Source organism: Spermophilus citellus (genome assembly GCF_964194105.1).
Source record: "Spermophilus citellus genome assembly, chromosome: 18".
Taxonomy (NCBI): Eukaryota; Metazoa; Chordata; class Mammalia; order Rodentia; family Sciuridae; genus Spermophilus; species Spermophilus citellus.
Genome location: NC_138200.1, coordinates 65875659 through 65900919, shown reverse-complemented (window position 1 = coordinate 65900919; position 25261 = coordinate 65875659). Strand labels below are relative to the sequence as shown.

At 54.9% G+C, this 25261-nt stretch overlaps 1 protein-coding gene across 2 annotated transcripts; it reads right to left on the bottom strand.

Annotated features, from left to right (window-relative positions):
- Positions 1-6767: 6767 nt before the first annotated feature.
- KLHL36 (kelch like family member 36) lies at positions 6768-18508 on the bottom strand. 2 transcript variants are annotated; one of them, XM_081274632.1, is made up of 5 exons: positions 18092-18508; positions 15830-15906; positions 10679-11752; positions 8829-8986; positions 6768-7475 (listed from the first exon to the last, which is right to left on the bottom strand). In XM_081274632.1, exons 2-5 carry the CDS (start codon positions 15887-15889, stop codon positions 6935-6937), a joined length of 1833 nt encoding a protein of 610 aa, XP_081130758.1. In that variant the 5' UTR covers positions 15890-15906; positions 18092-18508; the 3' UTR covers positions 6768-6934. The 2 variants fall into 2 exon arrangements, with proteins under 2 accessions (XP_081130758.1, XP_081130759.1); XM_081274633.1 differs by having other exon boundaries at positions 18248-18508.
- Between the last annotated feature and the right edge of the window lie 6753 nt (positions 18509-25261).

The following is a 25261-nucleotide window of genomic DNA, read 5'->3' as shown; positions in this document are numbered from 1 at the left end:
TCTGTTACTGTGACAAATCCCTGAGATAAATAAACTTAAAAAGAGGAAAGGTTTACTTTGGCTCAGCTCTGGAAGTAGCAGTCCATGACTGACTAGTCCCATTTAGGCCTGTAGTGAGGAACGTGTGGTGGAGGAGTCCCATTTGCCTCATTATGGGGTGCAAAAGAGAAAAGTAGGAGACACTCCTCTTCCAGGGCCCACTCCCAGTTACCTGAGCCCTCCCAACAGGCCCTGCCTCTCACAGGCTCCCCCACCTCCCAACAGCAGCACCCTGGGGCCAAGCCTCAACACCCAGGCTTTTGGGGGACACCCATCCCAAGCACAGCAGGCTTTTGCTCCCCATCTACGGGAACAGGTGAGAACACTCCATCTACTCTGAGACAGCCCTGAGGAGAGTCCGGGTGTCCAGTCCCAGAGGCCTGCCTTGCCCCCAGAGCAGACCAGGAGGAGAGCGACACTAGGGAGCGAGCTCAGCTGGTTCCCAGGAGGCGTGACCAAGTGGGTTTGGCTTTCAGCCCTTTTCCACATCTAGGGGCGACTAGCTTCACATTGCTGAAGGACTTTGTCACAGAAGCCCCTGGTCCAACCACTGTGGCCACCACAGAGAGACTGCAGGGGCCTGAGGGTCATCTCCTCCATCGCCACACTCCTCTGAGCAGCAGGGGAAGCTCTCCTGTGAAGACGTGGATCTGACGTGTCCGCTCCAGCCTTGTCACCTGTGGTCCCTCCTCCTCCTCTCCCAGGGCTGTGGCTGCTCTATGCATGCCCTGGGGCCAAGCTGATGGAGCTCTGCTGAGCTAGGATTCACAGGCCTCCGTGCTCCACCCATGGCACTGTCCTGCAGGCCTGGTGCACTTGCCCTGCCTGACCTGGGTGTTGGTCAGTACCTCTCTGCCCGCTGGACCACAAACCCCGGGCAGGTGTCCTGGGTGTCTAGACAGCGCTTGCCCTCAGGCCCCACAGAGGGGGTGGGTGGAGTTGGTCTCAATTTGAAACGTGGGCAGTCCTTGAGACAACGGGCTGGCCTCAGCCCACCACAGGTGGTGCCCATGTGTCCATGAAAAGCTCTAAAGAAATGGCTGGGGGCCCCCTGTCCCGTAACCATGGCTACTTGCTACTGCCTGCGGCTTAGGTGACAGCAATCTTGCTGATGATTGACTGAAAGTCAGGGCTTCCCTGTTCACTTCCCGGTGTCCAGTGGAGGCTCTGGGGACATAAGACTGGGCCCCAGCAGTGACTTAGATGGTGGCTGTTTCAGGGCGTGAGAGCCTGTCTGGGTGGGCAGACCTGGGTTTCTATCTGGCTTGCACCTTGTAGTAGGTGCCCTCAGAGTCCCCGCACAGGGCCCTGGCCCCTGATTCTAGCCACGAGATGGTCACACACTGCCTCTTAGGCACTCCGAGGGCTGGGAACGCCGGGGAAGTGGATGTGGGTCAAGCTGCAGGGACGCCCTCCCCAGGGCAGAGGCCAGGAGGTACACTAGCAGGGCCCACAGCCAGCCCTTGCTGCCCAGGGCAGTGGCCCCGGGACAGGCTTCTGCTGGGGTTTGCAGGTGGATCTGCCAAGTCACTGGCTCTCCCTCCAGCCAAGAGGTGCCCTCTGTGCTTCCTCCCTGAGCCTGAGGAGCCTTGCGATGGCCCTGGGGAGTGGAATACAGGGACAGTCTCCGACTTCTCAGGCTAGGTTGGAAAAGCCAGGTGGCCTCCACTAATCACACTTGGGACATCTGCTCTGGGAGCCTCAGGCTGCCATCGAGAAGTCTGGGTGAGGCCAGCACTTGTGGAGACTAGAGGTGGGGAGAGGAGAGGGGCGGGGCAGCAGGAGCAGAGGGGAGGGCAGGGGAGAAGCAGCTTGGGTGTCCATGGTGTCCAGGTGACGCCCAGACTGCTCAGCAGGGGAAGGGTTGCGGGGCCCCAGGGACAGCTGGGAAGGGAGCCGTGACTCAGCAGGAGATGAAGCACCTTCTCCTCAGCTGCTCCTCCTCCTGTGTCCCCAGCTCCACCAAATATCTGACTGGAGTCCACTCCAAGGTGACCACTGCCTGGTGGCCAGCAACCCTGGTGGCCAGCCTGGGCAAGGTCATTACCCTGAGCTTTGGAGTCGCCTGAACTTTCATCTGGAGCCTGGGGCAGAGGGGGAAGGGAGGAACGCGGGGCCTGGGCCTGGGCTGGCCACTGGCTGGCCACAAGGCCTGTCTGGGCAGCTCCTGGACCAGGTTTGGCAGGTGACGGGTGTGCAGGAGCCTCCTTCCCTCATCCCGGTGCTGAAGGGCCAGTGACCACACAGGAAGGGGCTTCTCTTCGGGCGGAGAGCCAGCCTCCTCTCAGGCCCCAGAGGAAACGGCTGCCTCTAAAAATAACCCAGTGCTTGTCACAGGCTCGCTTCCCTGGTGTCTAGTCTTCTTTTCTAATCAAATTACCCCAACTCACACAATGAAGCAAACGGTGTCACTGCAGGTCACCGGGACGCAGTGCTGCAGTCAGAGACCTGAATGAAATTCCTGGGTGAACACAGCAATCAGAGGCTCAGTAAAGCAGGACGACGGAAGAGCCCAGCTCCCGACCCTGACAGGAAGCCGGGCTCCCTTCCAAGTCACACTCCTCGCTGATGGCGCAGGGGTTCCTTTTCATATGTGCAGAGAAAACAGGAAAAACGGCCACTGAATAACCACACAAGCCTGGGAATGTGATCACAAAATCACCCGCACCTGGCAGGCAGATCATTTTAATGTGTTTCAAGAACTGAAATCTCTGTATGGAATTATCAACAAAGAAAAAGGAAGCAACCGAAAAAATCAATTAAAAAGAGGTAAGACAGGAAAACTTTGAATGTCATAAAATCACAAATACAAAAGCAACACACGAGGAAACCCCACAATCACAGATTTCTGTGACATCAGCAGGCAGGACGTACCCAACGGACCACTTAATCGGGAAGGGGACTGGCGTGTGACTCCTACCTCCACCTGCCCGGGGACCCTGCCCCTCCTCCCTGCAGCTGCACCTGCAAGATGGCGTCCAGCCCCTTCCAGGGCAGTTTCTTTTCTCAAAGAAAACTGACAGACTCCACTCACCCCTCTGTCCCTCCACCACCAAAATTAGTGCTTTTTTTTCAATCCTTCTAGCTAAGGCAACCAGGGGACAATGTCCTGAGTCTTCCAACCCCTCAGAAGCCACCAAAGTCTAACAAAGTATAAAACCAAAAACCAAGAAATGACGTGAGGAGTGTCACTGTTACGACGTCTTTAACCCTTTATTTATGGGGGTGCCAGGGATTGAACCCAGGGGTGTTTAACCCCTGAGCCACACCCCCAGACCTTTTATCTTTTATTTTGAAACAGGGTCTCACTGAGTGGCGTAGGGCCTGGCTAAGTCGCTGAGGCTGGCTTTGAACTTGCCATCCTGCCTCCTCCTTCCAAGTCGCTGAGTGGCTGGGATTACAGGTGAGACCACTGTGCTCAGCTGTCATTAGAGGTGAATGGGATGGACCAGGACCCCAGCCACACGTCAGATGGTGAGAAAGGTGATGTGGGGACCAGCCGTGGGGTCCCTCTGACTGACACCACTGAGGTAGGAGCTCCAGAAGAGACAGAACCTTGTGAGGGAGTCAGGTGTCTTTGGGAAGACGGGTGCCCTCTGGCTCAGCTGGGACTTAGGACAGTCCTACTTGCAGGTCACGTGGAGACGGAAAGGTGTTAGAGGAAGCCTCACGAGGCAAGTCCTGGCTACTGTTGTACAGACAAATCAAGGGGCTGCAGGTGGGGACACAAGGAACAACCCTGGCAGGCATTCTACAAAATGGTTTAGCAAACTATGGAAAAGTATCAAAACAGTTCAGAACTCTAAAACCAGCTGGCTTGGAGAGGCAAGGGCTGGGGGCCGCTGATGTGGGCGGAAGTGCCTTACGTCCAGAGGTTCTTCCTGGAGGCAGATGCTCAGAACCCACAGAGACACCAGAAGGTCTGGACCACGGCTGCAGCTTCCCTTGCAGGTCCAGGCCCAAAGCTCTGAGAGTCCAAGAGCCCATGGGCTACTGCTTGGACTGTGGTCAGCCCAGCTGACATCATGGGGACCCGGGTAAAGAACGAGGGCGGTGGCTCTATGGGGGTCACCAGGGCAGAGGGCACTTTCACTTCCAGTACTAATGCACACACTGACAGGCCCTGCTTGCTTAGGGGTCAGATGCTTGGAAACAGCTGACGTACCGAAAACAGAGCAGGTTGCCTCCCACCCCCAAAGTGAACACCCTAGAGCGTCTGGAGTCCCTGCTAAGACTCCTGAGGTGCCTTACCATTAAGGGGAGGTAGAGGGCATTCAGAACACAAATGCACACCTGGGGTTCTTCCTGATGGAGGCCGCGGGACCTGCCTGCAGACTTACTAAGATGGCAGGAGGTGAACATCGCGGGCGGAGGCCAAGTTCAGTAACAGAGTTGAGCTTCTACTCTAGGCACCTTCTGCAAACTTCCTGCACCAGCCTCCCGAGTAGCTGGGACTAGGGGCGACAGGGCGTCTGCAATCTGCACTGTCAGCAGCAGAGCGACCACTGTGAACGCCAGCGTCCTCCAGCTCTTCACTGTCCTCTGCAAACAGGGTGAGGACTAAATACAACTCTCACACAGTTAAAACCCCGACTGTTTAAAATGAGGAAGATCAAGACCTATCGAATAAGAGCCTGCTACGATTATTTGGAAAGACCAAGATAAAAAGAAAGTCCAGATGTTCTCAAAGCTCCACACAGCCTGACGCCTGCACAGTGACCACACAAGGGCAGCTGTGCATGTCACCCATCTCAAGATTGGTTTGAGACCACGCTATCCCCACTGCAGGTTAAAAGGCCACCTGCTTACACACAGTTCCAAGCTCTGTCCCCCAACTTAAAAACACAGGGGACAAAAACCTGGCCCTGTCCCAGCACCTGGCCGTGAGCCTTTTCTGTCGAGCACAAAAGCCCAGCACAGGGTAGCTGCCGCCAACTCTGTAGTCAACCCAGGACGACATTTACCTGTCAGTCCTCCACCTGTGGAATGCTCTTGGCATCAGTAACGTCATCATCCACTCCATGAAAATGACAAACGACATCAACCACATCAAGAGGGACGGCACAGATGCAAAGTGCAGGACATGGTATGTAACCACGGGGCACAAGAAAGCCAGGGCCAGCATGTCACCTTACCCTAGCATCAACAACTTAACAGCTGGCTTAGGCTGACCCTAGTGGCTCTCCCCTCCCCAAGGTGAAAGCCATCTGCTGTCCAAACCACTCAGAACTTCCAGCACGCTGTCCCCAGACTGACTCGATTCTCTAGAGCCGCCTCCTCTTTGTTCATGACCTGGGCTGAGCGGGGAAGGAGGAGTCTGGGCAATGAAACCCTTCCTGAGAGGCAGAGGCGAGTCTCAGTCACAGGTTAGTGGTTAACGCGGGACTTCTCAGGGCGCAGCCTGCTGGTGTGCGGGGTTCCTGGCAGGACCTCCCCACAGCTGCAGGATTTCCACGAGTACCTAGCTCGCTCTGCGGCCTGCGTGCTACCAGCAGCGAGGCAGCGACAGCACTGGTTTGGCTTCCCAGGTTCATGTCCCCCTCTCCTGGGCCACAACAGGAACAGGGCGATGGGAACGACAGGAAACCCTGGGGGAGAGCAAAGGGTGAAAACAGAAGTGCACCGAGACGCTCCGCTCCCGCATCAGTGTCAACAGTGAGCTTCTGCATCCCGGTCTCAGATCCTGGCCTTCCTGGCTCAGGGTCAAAACCATCGCACTCCTGGCCTCGAGTCACGCTTTGTGTCACCTGCCAGCTAGGTTGCAGTCTGACAGCTCTTGGAGGGCACACCTCTGAGACTGTTCTAGAAACCACATCTAGGAGAAGCCATCTAGGAGAAGCCAAGGGAACCAACAGCTCTCACAGACAGAGGCCCTCCCATCTCACCTGCCGGCTAAGGTTCGCGGGCACAGATGGAGATCTGCTAAAGGACCTGTCCGACAGGCAAAGCCACACAGTGGCAGGCACCCAGGGCCAGCACCATGTCACCTGAGCTGAGGGGGGCACTCAACCACCCTGGGAACCCACGAGTTTGTGTGTTCTGCTCCCAACGGCTCCTCAGAGCTACAGCCATTGCAAACAACTGCAGGTCCTACAAAGTTCACTCTTCTTCCTGAGAAATGTAGATTTTCTTACAGTAATGTTAGGGACGTTGAGGGTGAAAAGCCACAAATTACAGGATGACACGTCCAAAGAGCTTCGTGCTATTTTCCCTTTCTTTCTTGGTTACCTGTAACTTTCTAGAATGCAGAGAGATCCCCAGCCAGGAAAAGCTGTGACAGAAAGCCCAGAAGAAAAGGTCCGCAGCAGGAAGTCCCCACTCCCAGCCTGACTCTCAGGGCACAGTGGTACCCTTGGCCCATCACTTGCCCTGGTGGGCCTGCATTCTCAACACATGCTTGACGTGGCCAGCGACTGCTGGCCATGGCCAACGCTCACAATTCAAAGGCTGGTTACAACGGTCCTGGTAGTTTTGGAGTTGATAATTCTGAGGAAGGCCCTGGAATCTGTATTTTTAAAAGACGGGCCAGGTTTGCTTAGACTCGGTGGTCCGAAATACCCCGTAAGGCCCGCGTCTCTCCACAAACATTTCTGTGTATTCTGTGTGCTGGTGCTCCCGGGGGAAGGTCAAGGGGACTCGTGGGGACCTCCCTGGGAAGAAGGCCTGCACAGATCCCAGGGATGGTCTCTGCCTGGGCCCAGGTTTAATCACTCAGGCAAGATAATATGTCAAGTGATATACCATGTTTAATTGGTTATGATACCATAGAAATACCAAGAATCATAAAAGTAAAAAAGCTGCCAAGAGCACGTAACGTTTCCAGAGGGCTAAGGGGTGGCCACTGCCTACTGCTCCGGCCACGGGGCCAGGAGCGAGCGGCAGCGCTGGCGCTGCCCTACTGCCGCTTGCCCTTGCCTTTCTTCTTCCTGTCCTCCAGCTGCGGCTTCAGGGCGCAGACACAGGCCGACACGCCGGCGATGGCCTTGGGCAGGTCGGGGCCGCGGCTCCACTGGTTGGCGTCGCGGTCGTAGACCTGCACGGTCTTGGAGAAGGCCGTGTTCTCCCAGCTGTAGCCGCCCAGGATGTAGATGCGGCCCTCCCACACGGCCACCCCCGACTCGCTGTTGGCGTGCAGCAGGGGCGCCACTCGGGTCCACTGGTTGCACTGCGGGCTGTAGGCCTCCACGCCCAACACATCAAAGCGCTCCATGGACTCGACGTTGTCGTCGCTGCCCCCGATGGAGTAGATGCTGTCGCCCAGGCTGCACATGCTGTGCCAGCCCCGCGCCGTGGTCATGGGCCGCCGCTCCTCCCACACATCCGTGCGGCGGTCGTAGCACAGCAGGTTCTTGCGGTAGGGGCCGATCTGGTAGTCGTGGCCCCCCGAGATGTACACAAAGTCCTTGTAGATGGTGCCCGCGTGGCCGTAGGTGAACCTGCAAGACGGAGCAGAGATGGTGCTCAGTGCTGCGCCAGCTTGATGCACAGTGGCCTCGGCTGCGGGCGCCCCGGGGCCTCTGCCCATCAGGAGTCGTAGGGTGGAAGGACGCACAGGGAACAGGCACCACCACACCCTCCTAGGTGCTGCTTTACTGAGAAAAGGACCCAACAGACCCAACCACAAAACAATGAAGCCCCAGTGCGGCCACCAAAACAAACAGCCAGAGAATAGGACGGTGAGACTCCAGACAGGGTGATGGCAGGAGCCTGACAGGCAGAGAGTGCCTGGCGGAGCTCACAGCATGGGCCTAGGGTGGCAGAGTGGCCAGCAGGGTCCTACGCTGAGGTGGGCTGGGGCTTAAGAGGCCCCATCCTACCAACAAGGACACACGAGAGATGAGTCGGTGGGGCCAGCCGGGGACACACTGGCACTGCCGCATCATGGACTGCTCAGCCCTGGGCATGCAGTGCTTAGGAATAATAGTCCTCGCAGTGTCCAGTGCACAGCCGGTGCTGGCTGGCCGGGACTGTGGGGACAACAGACTGAACACATTCTAGGCTCCACTTCTCCACCTGGAAATGGGTTGGTGAAGTACCTCAGCTTGGGGATGGCCCAGGGTAGGCTGGCCTGTCCTGTCCTGTCACCCAGAGAAGGTGACAAGTCACATGCAGCACCTGGCCCTGAGTTAGGAAGAGCAGTCCTGGCCACTGTGACAGCTGCAGGGGCCAGCCACTTACTATCGGTCAGCAGTGCCTGTCATTACTGTGCCGGCCTCAGGATCCTCCAGGTGAAAGAGGCCGTCTACGAGTTGAAGGGTTGGGACTCGCGCCTGGCATGACTCCTGGCGCCAGCTACACTTGCCCACACCCTTGCTAACCCTCGGGACAAGGTCCCCGAGGTGCCTGGGCTGCTCACCTGGACAGCTCCTGCCCACTGGGTGCGCCTGAAGGATCACCAGCAGAATCTCTGCCCCCCACCCCATTGGGCAGGGTTCACCGCCGGCCCCCTCTGCTGCAGTGAGGAAGAGAAGACTGAGTGGGCGAAGGCCCCACCCTCAGAGCTCAGTGGGGTCTTCCAGTAAATCCCCCATTGGTGACTCGAGACTCCTGGGGTCAGGAACCACATGGATCTGGAAAGGTGATGCTTATCTAGGCAGCGCAGGGCACTCACTGACAATCTAGAACTGGAGCCCAGGCTCCCGCACCCTGGACCCCTTGTGGCTACCCACTGCTGCCCATAAGCCAGATTTCCCCCCAGAATTGGAGGCCAGAATACCCCAAAAGTGAGCGGACTAAACGTTGTTCTCCCAGAAGTCACGCTGGAAGAAGAGGCCTCAGGACCCAGTCACCTTGGCAAGCCGGCCACGTAGGACCAAGAGTCAGTCTTGGGGCTGTAGGTCTCCACCGAAGAGAGTGCTCCATTCTCATTCCGGCCACCAACAGCCAACAGCATGTCCCCGATGGAGGCAAGGTAGAAGTCCACACGCCGCTGGTTCATGGAGGCCACCTGTGGAAGCAACACACCTGTACCTTCCCTTCCCTCAATGCCGGTCAGTGTCATTATCTAGCACTGTGCTCTCCAACTATGTCTATGGAGTGCTCAGCCCAGGAGGTGTGATGTGGCCAGTGAGCCTGGGGGGCAAGAAGAGGTCTTTTGGTGAGACTTTCAGAGCCCCTGGATCTCAAGACACTGAGAACCTCAGGAAGGGAACCCTCGGTTTCCCAAATCTGTCTGGCCACGTGGTCGACCTCGTGGACCGGGACTCAGAGGAGCAGAGCAGGTAGTCTGGTGAGCGGGTTTCTGACACGAGAAATTGCCTGCCCCGGCACTCTCCATCAGGAGTCTTTAAAACATTAAGGCTGCTTGCCGTCATGTTAAAGGAAGAAAGTAGCACTTGACAGGACATCGCAAAGTGGAAGACCTGACCGTTCCTGTTTTTTTTTTTTTAGCAATTTTGCAGAACACGGGACTGAATGTGGTCCTGCAGACGAGACACCCCCGCCGCTGTTACAGTCTCTGAGCTGCTTCCAAAGCTGCAGCCTCCCTCCAGTGGTATGGCTTCACCCTGGGTTTCAGATTTTTGTGTGTGGTGCTGAGAACTGAGCCCAGGGCATTGAGCATGGGAGCCAAGCACTCTACCAACTGAGCTATTATCCCCAGCCCAGATTTTTTTTTCCAGATACTGGAGACTGAACCCAGGGCTTAGCACATGCTAAACAAATGTTCTACTGAACTGTGTCTTTTAAAAAATGTTTACTTTTAGATAGAATCCAAGTTGCCTGGGCAGCCTCAAACTTGCCATCCCCCTGCCTCAGCCTCCCTCGTGGCTGGGACTATAGGCACGCTCTGCCACACCTGGCTTGGTTTTAAGACTTTTGAGAATAAAATCAAAAGGATATCTTGAATCCATTCTGAGTGTTAAAGCTCAGAAAGACACAGAGTTAAGAAGTAATACAGAGGTGTGAGTATAAAGATGGACACAGATTTTAATGGGCAATGGTCAAGAGAAGGCACATCCCGGACCACCCGAGCCAGATGCATGCCAATCAATGCAGGCCACACCCCCTTGCCTGGAAGGCCACATGCACTTCCAGAGGGGAAATGTGGGATTGGGAGAGGGGGAGGAATGGGCCTGGGATCCCAGCCACACTGTGGCCAGGTGGGAGCGCAATCTCAGGTGTGCACCTGGGTTCACACTCCTCCCTGATCCTGCCTTGATACCTGCCAAAGGGCCAGGTATGGGCTTTGTGGACTCCTTAAAGCTGCTCCCAAATGTTTCCGAAAGAGAAGCCTGGTGGAGGCCGAGACTCAGGGAGCGTGTTGGAAGCAGCAGCTGGTAGTGAGGTGCCTCATGTGGCCATTTACACTTAAATGTAAATTAGTTAGAACTAAGTAAAATTGAAAATTTGGTTCTTCGCTTGCCCTGGTCACAACCTAGGCACTCAACTGCTGCATGGGGCTGGGGCCTCGTGCAGCTTGACGTGGGATGTGGCATGGGGCAGAGAGTCCCCGGACAGCCCTCGTTCTCCCCAGGGGGCATGGGTGGGGAGGGTGGGAGCCGTGGCTCATCTCTTTATTGTCACACCTCGTTCAGGAGCAGGACTGTTGCCAAGGCCCGGAGAGAAAGGAAGTTAAGACTAGGTTAGGGCAAAGAAAAGAGGCCTCAAGAGAAAAGAAATAATCTGGCTTTAATCTCACCTTGATCCACTGTTTACAGCGGGGGTCATACCTATAAAGGAGGTTGGAGGCTGCGTCCCCTCCGTTGTCTCGCGAGAAGCTGCCGCCCGCGATGAAGATGAAGCCCCCCAGCACGGCGACGCAGTGGTGGCTCCGCCGGGCCGGCAGGGGCGTTTCCTTGACCCACTGCTCGCTCTTGGCATCCAGGTAGCAGGTGTCATCGCTGAGCTCCAGACACCGCTCAGAGACCTCACCGCCCACAAACAGGAGGCGCTCCTCATCCGTGCGCAGGGCTGTGCGCTTGGTCTGCAGGACGGGCTGGGCGGCCAGGCTGTTGTGGTAGTGCACGGCCTCCTCGATGAAGCCCTCGCAGTCGGCCTCGCGGGGCAGCAGCGAACACACGGCCGGCTTGACGCGGTGCAGCAGGTCGTTCTTGGGGATGAGCGGGAAGTGGATATTCTCCAGCACCCGGTAGGCGTGCGCCTCGCGCTCTGGCTGCTGCGTCAGCCACTGTAGGGCCGCCTGCAGCAGGTCGTGCTCGCACTCCCGCTGCACCTGGCTGCTGCTCAGGTACACACACAGCTTCTGCATGGAGACGTTCTGCAGGAAGTCGGGCGTGAAGGACAGTGTGCCGAAGTGGCTCAGGATGAAGCCGTCGATGAAGGCGTCCAGCCGCTTGAGGCTGTAGATGGAGGCCAGCTCCTGCAAGTACAGGTAGTTGTCCTCGCTCACCTCCTGCTCCAGGTACTCGCAGCAGAAGTCCACCACTGTCCAGATCTGCAGCAGGTGCGCCGTCTCCAGGATGTAGTCGATGTTGCCGCCGTCCAGCGCCAGCTCCCCGCTGTACAGGAAGTCCACCACGGCCTTGAGCCCGATGTAGGAGGCGCCGATCAGCTCCACCTCCTTCTGGAAGGCCTCCCGCATGCCCAGCGTGAACATGGAGTTGAAGTAGTCGCTGCACACAGCCAGCAGGTTGCGGTGGGCTGGCACGCGCTGCTCATCTGCCACCAGGACCACGTCACAGAAGAGGCCACGGAGCCTCTGCTCGTTCAGCCGCTGCAGCACCGTGGAGGAGTGGTCGGCCCAGCGGTACACCTGTGGAGGAGGGCTGGTCAGGGGGTGGCTCAACCCACCCAGCAGTTGCGACCTGCCCCAGAGGGAGAGGAATGAGGGACCACAGAGGGCCTCTGTGTGTCTGTCCATCCTTTCTCCTTTTTTTTTATAATTTCTAAAAACTTTCTTGCTTTCTCTCCCCCTTCCCCATTTTCTTCCTTTTTTTCTTTGTACTGAAAATTGAGCCCAGGGGCCCTCAACCACTGAGCCACCTCCTCAGCCCTATTTTGTATTTTATTTAGAGACAGGGTCTCACTGAGGTGCTCAGTGCCAAGTAGTTGCCGAGGCCGGCTTTCAACTCCCCATCCTCCTGGCTCAGCCTCCCAAGCCACTGGGATTACAGGCGTGCGCCACTGTGCCCGGCTTTCTTCCTTCTTTTTAAACAGAGTGCTAGAAGCTCCTTTCTGTCCCCTTCCTTCTCTCTCTCCCCTCCCTGCTTCCAGGTCATGACAAAGGACGGGAAGGTGCTACCATATTAGAGGGCAGCTGTGCACAAAGCCCTGAAGTCAGCTGGGAACTGGTTTGAGCCTAGCTCTGCTGCTCACTGGGTTCTTGGGTTAAGCCCGGGAACTTGAGGCTCCACCTTCTGGTCTGGCAATGAGGACCAGGGTGTTATCACCCAGGTTTGGGGAGGTAGGGAGATAGAAGAGGGCAAAGTGCTGACCCAGCAATGCCTGAGCAGTGCCCACCATGAGGCTGTCAACTCCTACTGAGGTTACGGTAATCTGCTGACAGACAGCTTCCCACTTCACACACGGTGTCTGGCACACGGTCATGCCAGAGCGTGGCTCCCACTTTCATGCTTCCACCCAGGGAGGTGGCTGGCCTCCTGCCTACCACTAGGTGCTCTGGGATCCTCCTGGGAAGTGTGGCTTCACACCCCAGTCCAGGGTTAAAGGACCACTAGCATGCAAGTGCAGAGCCGTCTTTCCCTGGGGCTCAGGATGTGCTCTGCTGTGTTATGCACCAGACATCCTCTCCTCCGAGCATCACAAACGACCCTGACAACCCCCCTTTTCCAGGTGAGGGAGGTGGATACCACAAAACCTGCCCAGATCCCACAGGGACTGAGCAGTGGCGCTGAGACTTGAACCTGGGTCTGACTTCATCAGCTTTAATTACCACACTATCCTGGAAGTAATACATTTAACATGAATGATCCCAATCAATCGGTTTGATCAATTCAAGCTGGCAGACAGTGAGAATGCCAAGCGCCCGCCACAGGCTCTTGAGGACACAACCATCCATCAAATCTAGACCGGATTCTGAGTCCTTGCAGGACTGACCCACCTTATTTTAGGGATACTGTACACACACTGCTTTATTTACCTACCCCCCCCCCCCACACACACACACAAAGGGCAAGAAAAATTCAATGTAGGGAGAAACAGGCCATTCAAAAAAAATATCATACAGTAGCTGATCTACTCAAGGGGGCTAAGGAAAGAACTGGCTAGTGGTAATCCTGAGAAGGGGAGCACGCAGCTGTACAGAGAAGGGCACTAGACTGCGGGTCTGCAAGGTGCTGGTGCTGCGTGCTTGGCACACTCGAGGCCCATCTCAATGTGTCCAGCAATGGTGCGTTTCCTTTTCTTCCCTTTCAAGTCTGCTCTTACTGCTGCTGTAATTAGAAGCCATGGTTTCCTGTGGTCATTCTGCGTCTGGCCAAGTGCAGCATCAATCACCCTGTTGACGTCCCAGAGCAGAGAGTGTCCTCACAACCTGCTGAGGGTGCGCAGAGACACTACCTGAGGCTCCCTCCCCGCAGCCCAGAGGGCCAGGCTCTCTGCTCCTCCACGGAGGGCTCAGGGGTGGCTGTTTATCTGGCTGCTTACAGAGGCAAGCTGGCCTAGTTTTGGCTTCTAATTAAGCAGGAATGTCTGGGCTCCCACAGACACTGGCCTGGGGCCCTTATAGATGGCAGGAAGGAAATTAGGAAGCACTACAATAGCAGGTGACTGAGTGAGGCAAAGCCTTGGCATCCAAGAGAAGCAAGTAAGGGGCGCAGGGGGCGCCCAGCCCACAGCTCTCAAGTGGTGAGGGGGTGGGACCTAGCACTCAGATGGGCACACACAAGCCAGCTGTGGTGCGACAGGAATACAGCCTGGGGGGCAGGCACAGCTGCAAGGGGACCATCTGCCGCAGCGGAGTGGTGCAGGGGAGAGGTGCACGGGTTAGCCTGTGTCTGGCATTTCAGCTGCACAGATGACTTTACACACACACACACACACACACACACACACAACCCTAGTTTCAAAGAGCAGAATTCTGGCATTTCGGTAATTTAGAAGTTCCAACTCTCCTTGCTGTACTGGTCTTTACCCCTCTTGGTGCATCACTGCACGCAAGGCCAGATGATGGAAGAGACCAGGTGGTTGGGCCAGTGATCTAGAGGATGCAGCAGGTGTGGGGGTGAAGGTCTGCTTCACTGTACACTGTCCCCTCACAGGGTGGCTAAGTGAATAGTGGAGTCGCACATAGGCAGAGTCCATGCCAAGCATGAATGACCTGCACCAGCTATTGGCTGCCAGGCTCGCAGGTTTGAGGCTGAGTGGATGCCCCCAGACACACGAGAGTGGCCCACTGGGACTCCAGTCAAGTTCAGACCAGGAGAAACCACAAGCTGAGAACTTGGGAAGCAGCTGAGCTGAGCGCCGTGGTAGGAAGGGTTTGGACACAGGCTATCTGCCCATCTCAGGGCTGGCTACGTGAATTAAATTACTGTTCATAAATGCAAGGTATGATTTGGCCACTTTCATTTTTTATAAGAAAATTTAGAAACACAATCAACTAAAGAAAAGCGGATCCTGTCCTGTTCCTAAAAGCTCCCATTCAGAGACTCTGAATCTGACTTTAAAAGACACACATTTCCAGTGCTGTCAAACTTAGAAAGCAACACTGTGTCTGCAGCCAAGGTCAGGAACAAAGCCCCTTTGAGCGCAGCGGGCCCTCTGTGCTCATGGACAGAAAGCAGACATACAGGAGCTTTCTCAGCAAACTCAGGTGGCAACAGGAGACCATCTCTCAGGGGAACAACCCCTTCTGCACAGCGCCTTCCCTTCAGATGCCTCTACAGAGCCGCCTCAACCTCGAGCCGCTCGCCACCTCTTTGGGCAATGCAGAATCTCTCCATTTTTTCCCACTAAGAAGCCTTTTAAGAAGTTTGGTCCTAAAGCCTCTCCAGGAGCTCCACCACCACCCGCACCCTGTCTACTGCCCAAGTGAGGTCTCATGGTTTGCTCTGTATACAAAAAGTAAGTTTTCTGCACCCCAAGAACCAGTTTTCACCCTCAAAATGCATAAGCTAAAGCAACCACAAAATTTAATCTCCAAAAGGGAAATTTCAAAAGAGAAGAGGGCATTATTAGTATTTGTAGCTGGAGACAAGTGCAAATGGGGACTGTGCTGCAAATGAGCACCCTCCATCTTTACCTACAGCAGCTGTGGGGCAGGGACTGCTCTATTCACGGACTGGACCGTGGGCACAACCCCCAGGTCCTGCCCTCAGACCTTAACTGAGCAGGTCCCAGGTGGAGCCAGGCAGGGCACTTTTACAGACTCTCCCCACTCTCCCTCAGGCTGATTCTGATGGAGCCAGCCTGAGGGGGCTGTGAGCCTAGCCCTGCAGAACACACCCTAGCTCACTCTTGAGGTCCCTGAGAGTCCAGGGCAGGAAAGAGGCCCTGGAACCTCCACATAAGGATCCCGGTGAGGCCCCACCCTAAAGCCAGCAGCCAGGTTCTTCATGCGCCTGTCTCTGGTGGTGCTGAGCCCCACACTGGGACAGAGACCCCACAGTTCCCATCCTATTCTATCTGCATCCTAGCATTAGTACTCGAATAAGCGAGCCGGGTGTGACACAGGAGGGACGCCCCAGGACACCACCCTGGCGAAGGATGACAACGCCATAGTGTGCACACCGTGCCCTCGCACCCTCAGCAGTCTGGCGCTCCGGTGCTCTTTCCCCTTGCCTTATCTACCTTTGCTTATGGCTGAAACCAACAACAAGCGAGAGTCAGTCAGCACACCACATGTCTGAGGCAATGTGCAGGCACAGACCTTTGAAGATTCGCTGATCTTGTAGGGCCGAGACACTCGCGTCTGCCGGCTTCCCTCCATTGTGAGAGATCACAGCCCTACAACAAGAACAGGATTTCTGAGTATGCACATGAACTCTAGAAGTCTGGTCCTGAAGCCCTCCCCAGGAGCTCCTCCAGGTCATTCATTAATCGCAGGATCTGCTGTAGATACCAAGGACAACAAGTGCAGAACTGTCCCAAGGAGGAACGTGGGAGAGAACAGAGCAATACACAGGACTCTCTGACCTGTGAGTTCAAAGAATCAGGTTGTCAGCATTATTTAGAACAGGTTTTTTTTTTTTTTTTAGAATTTTTTTTCACAATACCTTTATTCTATTTATTTATTTTTATGTGTTGTTGGGGATTGAACCCAGGACCTCACATGTGCTAGGCAAGCACTTTACCACTGAGTTACAGCCCCAGCTCAGCCTTTAGAATATTTAACCAGGGTTCCTTTGGCATCTAAAATCTGACATGTCAATTAGCCCACTTCCTGCTAATACCCACTTCTTTTTGTTTTGCAGTGCTGGGGACTGAACTCAGGGCCTCATGCATACTTACACAAGCACTCAACCACTGAGTTATGTACATTCCCAGCTCCCACCTGAGTCTTCAGTCTCAACTAGGGGCTTTTAGATCAGGATTATAATGATAATAGTTATCATTTCAGAGCCTAGACTATGGCCCTGGAAACAAGCCACAGGACTTCCATGTGCTACCTTATATTGAACTCCCTCAATACTTGATCAGGTGAATGTCACATTTTGCAGATAAGAACACTGAGATGTGGTCACACAGCTAACAGCTGACAATCCATCTTCAAATCTAGGCTCTTCTTGGGAGCATACGGAACAAGGCCCAAACCTCTCAAGGATCACAATTTTTTTTTTTTTGGTGGCGCTGGGGATCAAACTGAGGGCCTTGTGCATGTGAGGCAAACACTCTACCAACTGAGCTGTATCCCCAGCAAGGATCACACTTTTGAACATTATGACGAAGTGGAGGATGTGGCACAGTGATGATGAGCATGTATAAAGTACATTCTAGACACACACTGTTCTCTGGGCTTTTGTCTCTCTTTGCTTGCTTGGTCCCCATACAGCCCCGAGAGGCCAGCACTGTTATTCTGCTTGGACATAGGGGGAAGAAAGTCCAAGGCAGGAAACCTTGGCTGGGGCCTTTGCCCTATCTTGAACATAAACTCGAGCAAGTGTGTGAACTTCCCTGAACCTGATGGTCAAACTCAGCATGGGCAAGTACACCACAGTATTAAGGTTTTTACCAGTGCTGAAATGCCACACAACTCACTGACAGCCCAGAGCCAGGTTTCAGGAGGACCTTGGGGGATTGGGAGGGCACAAGGAGGAAGAACTAAGAAAATCATGTGGGAACATGTCACATAGTGGGGCTGAGGGTTTATGGAGGAATTTTTTTCCTGCTGAGTCTGTAAAAAGAATCAATTTTGTTACCTATTTAACAGTCTTTGCTAATAAAGAACAATGTGACAAGAAGTCAGCATTATTCTAAGATAAATGGGGACACAGGAGGGGGCTGCCTGTTCCCATGGGAGAAACAAATTCAGGCACATTCCATCCTGTCCAACTCCTGGGGGACAGGTAAGGAAGGGGCAACTATATCTCTGCACAGCTAGCGAATTTGTGATTATGACAGGCTGTACCTGCCCCGGGTCTTCCTGATATTCTGAGGCTGAGAGGCCCAGAGAAGAAAGAAGACGACCAGCATTCATACAGTGCCTCCTGTATACCCCTGACTTCGTGCCACCTTGGCCCTGTGCGACATCTAAGACACCGGTGCCAGGTGGCTGAGGGGCTCACCCAAGGTCACAGAGCAGAAAACACAGGATCCTCTCTACACCAACAATCCCCTGGCCCCGACCGCAGGCAGCCAAGCAAGGCTCAGCTTTGCCCTCAAAAGCTAGCAGCTTTCTTTTCTAGGCCAAGATATCTAGAGAGAGTTCCCGGCGTCGGAAGCTCCCTTTTGTCTCCGTGCAGGAGGTTCGGGGCCCATTTCTACCAGCGTGGACGTCGGCGGTCTCCGGGGCTTTTTGGAAGCAGGTGAAGGGTCAAGGCCGTCCGCTCACACGGCGAAGACCTCGTTTCGTGTGAAAGGTCTTTTCGGTAAACCAGGGATCGGAGCCCACGTCCGGGACGGCCGGGTCCCGGGGGAGGCGCAGCGCCGGAGACAGCGCGGCCGGAATGGCACGGCGCCGGGCAGCACTCACCGTCCGGGTGTCGCCGGCGGGGCCTCGGGGTCGCCTCTGTCGCTCGTTCGGACCGGGCACCCGCTGGCGGCACCCGCCGCACAACCGCCGCCCGGGCAGGTTCCGACCGGCTGCGAGGAGGTGGAGCCGCGACGCGCGGGGGCCGCTGGCACTCACCTGCGGCCGCGCGGTCGGCGCCCAGGCCGTACCTGTCGCACCTGGGGGCGGCGGCACCTGCCCGCGCCGCGCCCCGCCCGCAGCGCCCCGCACAGAGCGGCGCCGGGACCCCCGCCCTCCGGCCCCGCACGGCGCACGGCCGGCAGCCCGCGGGCGTAGGCCCACCTGGCGGCGCTAGGGCGCAGGAGGCGGCGGGCGCGCGGCGCGGCGGGGCGCGGGCGCGGGAGACCCCGGGCCGGCCCGCGGCGCGGCCATGGCTCCGCCAGGAAGTGCGAGCGGGAGCGCGGCGGCGCAGCCAATGGCGGCGGGCGGGGGACGCCGGGGCGGGGTCTGCGCGAGGGCGGAGTGAGCCTGCGCGGCCGGCGGGAGGGAGTGCGCCGGAGCGGGGACTGCGGGGCGGGGCCTTATCGGGGGCGGGGCCTCGCGGGCGGGCGCGGCCTGCGCCGGGCGGGGCCGGGGGAGCTGGGGCTCCTTGGCTGCCCCCAACAGCTGCTTTGCCCGCACTCGTCCGCCGGGCCTACCAGGACCATCCGCGTCGAAGAATGCCTCCGGTGTGACCACCGGCCTGGAAGCGCCAGGGCACGGTGGGGACGAGGCCTGCAGGTCTTGGGCCTCGCGGGACATCCTTGAGTGCCGGCGAGGGGCAGCGCGATGACCACTGGGCACCTTCGGCCTCCTTCTAGTGGGATCGTCCGAGGCACCCACCTGTGGGGAGTCCTTCGCTGACCTCTCCGTTTAAAGTCACTTCTCTTTCTTTCTCCCTGCGTCCAGCTTCTCCTTTACTCTAGCCTTTCTTACTAGTGTCCATTGTTATTTATTAATTTATTTATTTTTGCAGCGCTGAGTATTGGACCCAAGGCCTCAATGGCTCTACCACTGAGCTCACACCCCCCAGCCCGCTATACCTGTTAGAAACCCGACAGGTTTTTAGCCTCCTCGGGGCAGACACACAGGCCTCAGTAAATTTGAATGAATGAATTCCATTATCATCCATGTGCCGATTGTCCTTGTTCTCTCAGGCTCCATCCTAGATGAGCCTTGAACAAAATATACTAAGTGAAAGAAGCGACACCAAAGGACCCATATCATATGACCCCACCTGTGTGAAGTGTCCACAACAGGCACCCCTAAAGCCAGGAAGTACATTCATGGTTCCCAGGGGTGGGGAGTTGGGGTTAGTGGGGAATGCTGTAAAGAATAAGGGACTTACCCCATATTTTTAATTGGTTCATTATAGCTGTACATAATGTTGGGGCTTATTGTCACATATTCACACGTCACATGATAACAATATAATTTGGTCCATATCATTCCCTTTTCCTTCCCTCCTCTCTCCCTCTGGGATCTCTCTGCTGATCTCCTTTCCATTTCCATGAGATACCCCCACTTTCCCTTTTTCTCTCTAGCTTCCACAGATGAGGGAAAAATATATGAACCTTGACCCTCTTGAGTTTGGCTTATTTTGTTATTATGTTAAGATGGCTTAACAGAATGCTCTCTAGTTTCATTCATTTCCTGCAAATGACATAATTTCACTCTTCTTTGTGGGTGAACAGGATAAGGGATTTCTTTGGGGGGAGTGATAAAAATGTTCTGAAATTAGGTAGTATTCATAATTGCACAATTCTGACATACTGTCCTAAAAAACCACCGAATTGTATAAGGGGGTGAATTTTATGGTATGTGAATTATATGTCTCAAGGCCATTATAAAAGCAAAACAAAACAAGTATTCCTGCTTGTTCTCTGATACATGCCTTCTCTGGAAGGATTCAGAGCTTCTTCCATTGTTGCATAAAACACGGCCAGATGCAGCCACTGAAGTGGCTGGAAAGAAACAGATGAGGGGAGCCAGCATGGCCAGGGAACCCTGCAAGGCCTCCCTCTGTCGCTGCTATTCCAGATGCAGTGGGCACCTGAGCCTCTGCTCACAGAGACCACCTCTCCCCAGAGGCTGCCAAGGTGGCCACATCATCATCATCTCCAGTGTTGGGGAAGGACGGGGTGGCCTAAAGCAAGCTCACTGGCTCTCTTCTGAGTGAGCTTTGCCTCCTGAGCCTCAGCATCCTCATCTGTGAATGGGGTCAGTAAGAGCAGGGCCAGTCTGCTCTGGTCTTCCGGTTCCCAGTTCAGCTCACTGTCTGTTATACCCTCCTCTCTGTAAAAACTTGCATTTGTGGGACTTTTTTGTTTCTTCACTTTTGATGATTGGGATTTTTGTTAAATATCATTCATTTGTTTAGAAACAAAAATTGATCCCGAGTGGTAGTGCATGGTTGTGGTCTCAGCCACTGGGAAGGCTGAGGCAGAAAGATTGCTTGAGTGCAGGAGTTCAAGGCCAACCTGAACAACATTGTGAGACCCTGTCTCAAAAACAAAAGAAATGGAAATGCCAGGGATATGAAGAAGAAACTCTCAGGATTCCAGGAAGAGAGGCAAATAAGTAATTTAGCAATTAGCCTCAGTGCTATGAATGGGACCTAATCTCAGATTAGTCTCAGTGCTATGAATGGGACCTAATCTGTTTACAGCTGAAGAGTCTCTCTGTCTCTCCCTCCCCCACCTCTATATATGTATTCACACATATATGTAAGCATAAATTGATTAATAGAAATATGTGAACCTCTTTTTATGGAATCTATCAAGATTAGCTAAAGACCATATATGTATGCGTGTGTGTGTGTATTTATATATATTAGCTGAAGGTATCTTAAGAGCTTGTAACTCAGCACTGACATCGGCCTTACCTTACAAGTGTTGAGTTTTGTTTTTTGTTTTGGTACTGGGGATTGAACCCAGGGACACTCTACCATGGAGCCACATCCCCAGTCCTTTTAATTTTTTTTTATTTGGGACAGTGTCTTGCTAAATTGTTTAGGGTCTGGCTAAGTTGCTGAAGCTGGCCTTGAACTTAGATTCTCCTGCCTCAGCCTACTGAGTCACTAGGATTACAGGCTGTGTCACTGTGCCTGGCAGGTGTGAGTTCTTACTGAGGAGAAGACATGTAGCCCAGGTGGGGGTTAGAGACCTACCAAGGAGATCAAGCTCAGGAATCCACACATGACCTTGGCCTGAAAAGCATGGGACTCTGTGCACCTGACTTCATCCTTCATTTCCCCAACAATAAGTAAAAAGTCCTTCCCTTTTTTCTTTCAGTAACATTTCCCCCCAATTAAAAAAGTAATGTGTGCTTCATGTGACTTAGAAAATATGGAATGGTCTATAAGAAAAAACCCCTACCCATGTCTACATTATCCAAAGGAAAAGAGTGTAATACTGTCTCCCAATATTTTCCCCTGACATAATTTTTTTTGGTACCATGGATCGAACTGGGGGGTGGGGGTGGGGCTTAGCAATTGAGCTGCATCCCTAGCCCTTTTTAAAAGTTTTCAAATTTTGAAACAGGGTCTCACTGAGTTACTTAGGTCCTCGCTGAGCTGCTGAAGCTGGCCTTGAATATGCAACCCACCGGCTTCAGCCTTGTAAATTGCTGGTATTGCAGGCTGGCGCCACCGCACCTGGCCCCTTAGGTAACTTCTTCATGATGACAATGACACCAGTAGGTACGTGACGCTTACTGTGCACGAGGCGCCGCTCTCAGTCCCCTGCACTTATTAACCCATTTGTCTCCTCCACCCTGTGATGGGGGATCCTTCCTTTCCCTGTTTACAGATGGGGATGCTGAGGCCTAGAGAAGTTCAATGCCATGCCCAGGGTCACAAGAGTTTCTGTGGAGCAGAGCTGGTCTTTGACCTCCAGCATCTGCAGGCCTTGCTTGGCCCTCTGCACCACAGCGCCCCCGTGCACTGGAGAGTGAGGTGTGCTCCATGCAGGGGGCTTGGAGCACGTCACTACCTGAGAACAGCTGCCAGTGCTTAAGGATCAAGTGGCCCAACATTTCCCTATTCATATTCCCTAGGCATCATAAAAATATCAGGTGGTACATGCTCTTTGATAGCCTGTCCCCTCTTTGAAAATATGAGTTTTTCTCATGTCAATAATGTTCTATGATATAGTCCTAGCAGCTGAGTCTGATCGTTCAATATGGATTACGCACTTGACCTTCCCTCCTCGGGCATCCCACTAGTCCCACTGTTCTAAGTAACCCTGGGGGAAACGTCCTCACACATGCTTCCTTCTGCATCTCTCCAATGGGGAGTGGAAGAGCTGGGTCAGAAGGAGCATATAGTTACAAGGGTGGAAACCATGCTCCTTCCCTAACAGAGGGTCCTCATGGGTGCCCACTGACAGTGGCTCCCTACTGTCACTCCTGAGATGCAGGAACCTTCAGATGGAACCAGGGCTAGTTCCACAGTTTGCAGTGCAGGATGAAGATGTGCCCCAAAGGGCAGAAAAAGGGACCGATGATGTAGTTCAGTAGTAGACCGGTCACCTAGCACGTGGGAGGCAAGGCCCTGGGTTCAGTCCCTGCACCACACACAAATAAGGAGGCAGGACAAAGCCCTTCCTCTCCTCTTCCTCCCTTTCCAGCGGGTTTCGCTCTCCATTTGATGCTCTGCTTCCTTGGACACCCCCACTGGTCCCTGGTCTGCACCTGTGATCTGGTGGGACTGGGGGTGCAGCTCAGAGGTAGAGTGTTAGCCTGGCACGTTCAGGGTACTGGGTTCCATCCCCAGCAACACATATGTGTGTGTGCGCGCGCACACACACACACACACACACACACACAGTCACAGAAGAGGACTGGGGTACAGAAGCCTATCAGCTGGATATGAGGAAGGGAGAATGAGAGGGAAGGTGGGCAAGGGGAGCCCAAGTCACGGTGATTAGCGCATAAGCCCCAGGCAAGATGCTGCAACCCTCCAGGTGACCCTGTGGCTCAGGGCTGCCTTTACCCCCACTGTCCAGATAAGGACACTGAGGTGGTAACTGCCTAAGACTAGTACGAGGGACCCAGGCTGTCCTGTACCCTGGTCCAGGGAACGGTTAATGCACACTGGAAGGACCCCCAGGGCTGTGCCCACACCTGGTGCAGAGAGTGTCACTGAATGGAGGCTGGAGACCAGTACCTATCGGGCCCCCTCTCAGCCCAGCGAGGCTCCCCAAGACGAGCGGGCTGCCAGGGTGAGCCCGTGCTAACCTCCTGGAGCCACAGCTCTGCGCCACCTGGCCTCTGTGTCCTCTTAGCTCCTGGAAGAGGAGGCTGAGCCCAGGGGGTGGAGCTGCACTCTAAACACCACTTCCTGCCAGCCAAAGGCTTGTCCTTGGCCCAGCTTGCCTCCCCAAGGCTGAGTAATCTAGAAAAATCGCAGCTGACACAAAGAAGCAGGCCTGAGGCCAACCCAGCTCACGTCCACACCTAGAGTTCCTGGCCCGTGCATTCTTGTAAGTCCAACTGTTAGACCGGAGGTCCGCACCGCAGATGCCTCCAGAGGGCCAGACCAGCAAATGGGCAGAGCCACAGTGGCGTCTGGGCCAGTCCTTGGGTGGCCCCCTCATCTTATGAGAGCAAAAGACCTCACTGAGGTGGCACGTGCCTCCTTCTCCTCCCTTCTAGCCTGTGACTTGAGCCCTGGCCTCCTGGCTCCTTGCAGTTTGAACTTCGCCTTCCTCGCGACCTGGCTTCTTGGTGACTTGGTTTCCCCACCTCCAAGTAGGGCAGCACCTGCTTCTCCCTCAGGGGCTGGGGAGGTGGCTCAGTGGAAGAGTGCTCGCCTCGCACATTCGAGGCCCAGGGTCTGATCCTCAGCACCCCATAAAAATAAATAAATAAAATAAAGGTATTATGTCCAACCACAACTGAAAAATAAATACTTAAAAAACAAGAGCTAAACGAATTAACACGACCAGACTTCCAACAGGGCCTGCTACGCGAAGCTCCAGAGGCACTACCCGGGCACTGCCGTTTAGATGATGTTCTTTGGCTTAAGTTTTTGATTCTTGTCAAAACAGACATCGTTTGCAAACGGAAGCTTCCCAGGAGTCATTGACACCGCAGTGGTCACCAGCTGCAGTCCCTTTCTCAAGACCACAAGAGAGAAAGGAAGCTTCCAGCAGGATGGGCTGGGGGTGGGGAGGGGACAGGCGTGGGGTGGGGAGGGCTCAGGCTTGGGGCAGGGGCTCCCTGCACCTGCATGTGCTGTCTCCGGGGCCTCACTGGGAATTGCTCTCCGGCCATCACTGCCCAGGTCCTTCACCTGCTGGCAGTGCCGCAGCCACTGTGTGGGTCCCGCGCTTCATTCCTCTGTCAACTGGAGGAGTGAGGTGACCGGGAGACTTAGGGTTTGGAGGTTGTGGGCTGGGCAGGCTCCAGGCTCAGCAGGCAGCCCCGCAGGAGCCTGCCTCCTCTGGAGTCTTCAAATCTCTTCATACTTCAAACAAGAGGACGCGGACAAAAGCACAGGAGCTCCCCAGAGCCCTTGGGAAGAGCTCAAGTGTAACCGCTGCAGATTCATTCACTGGGGTTCCCCACCCACCCCGCCGCTCCTGCACGGTACGGTAATGTAACAGTCCTGCAGGGCAAGGTGGCCTGTCATGCCAGCTACTCTGGAGGCTGAGGCAGGAGGACCACACATTCGAGGCCAGCCTGGGCAACCTAGCAAGACCCTGCCTCAAAAAACAAAAACAAAACCAAAAACACCACAAGGGACTGGGGAGGTAGCTCAGTGGAAGAGCACTCCTGGGTTGAACCCTCGGTATGACAATCGATAAATAAATGTCCCAAAGTATTCAGTGAGTCTGTGGGAACCCTGGCCACGCGTCCTCTTTGTTCCAGGATCTTGCATTAGTCTAGGGCTCACCATCTCCAGAAAGAACTGTGCTGTGAGAAATGGTCACCACAGTCACATGAGGCTACTTCAATTTTAATTTTAGTCAAGACTCACATAAAGTTATAATTCGGTTTCTCAGCTGCACGAGCCGTGTGTCCTCGGCAGCCACACAGGGCCATGTTGGGTGGTGGAGAACGTAGAGTGTTTTTCTCAGCACAGAACGTTGCGCTGGGCCCCTGCCCTAGGGCAGCTCTAACTAGCCACGTGGCCACGAGCAAGCTACC

Excerpts from the sequence above, each read along its gene's own strand:
- KLHL36 (XM_081274632.1), bottom strand. The coding sequence starts at position 15,889 with ATGGAGGGAAGCCGGCAGACGCGAGTGTCTCGGCCCTACAAGATCAGC. Across the intron at positions 11,753-15,829 it reads AGATCAGCGAATCTTCAAAG|GTGTACCGCTGGGCCGACCA; the intron begins GTCTGTGCCTGC and ends CCTCCTCCACAG. Across the intron at positions 7,476-8,828 it reads TACGTGGCCGGCTTGCCAAG|GTTCACCTACGGCCACGCGG; the intron begins GTGACTGGGTCC and ends TCCGTCTTGCAG.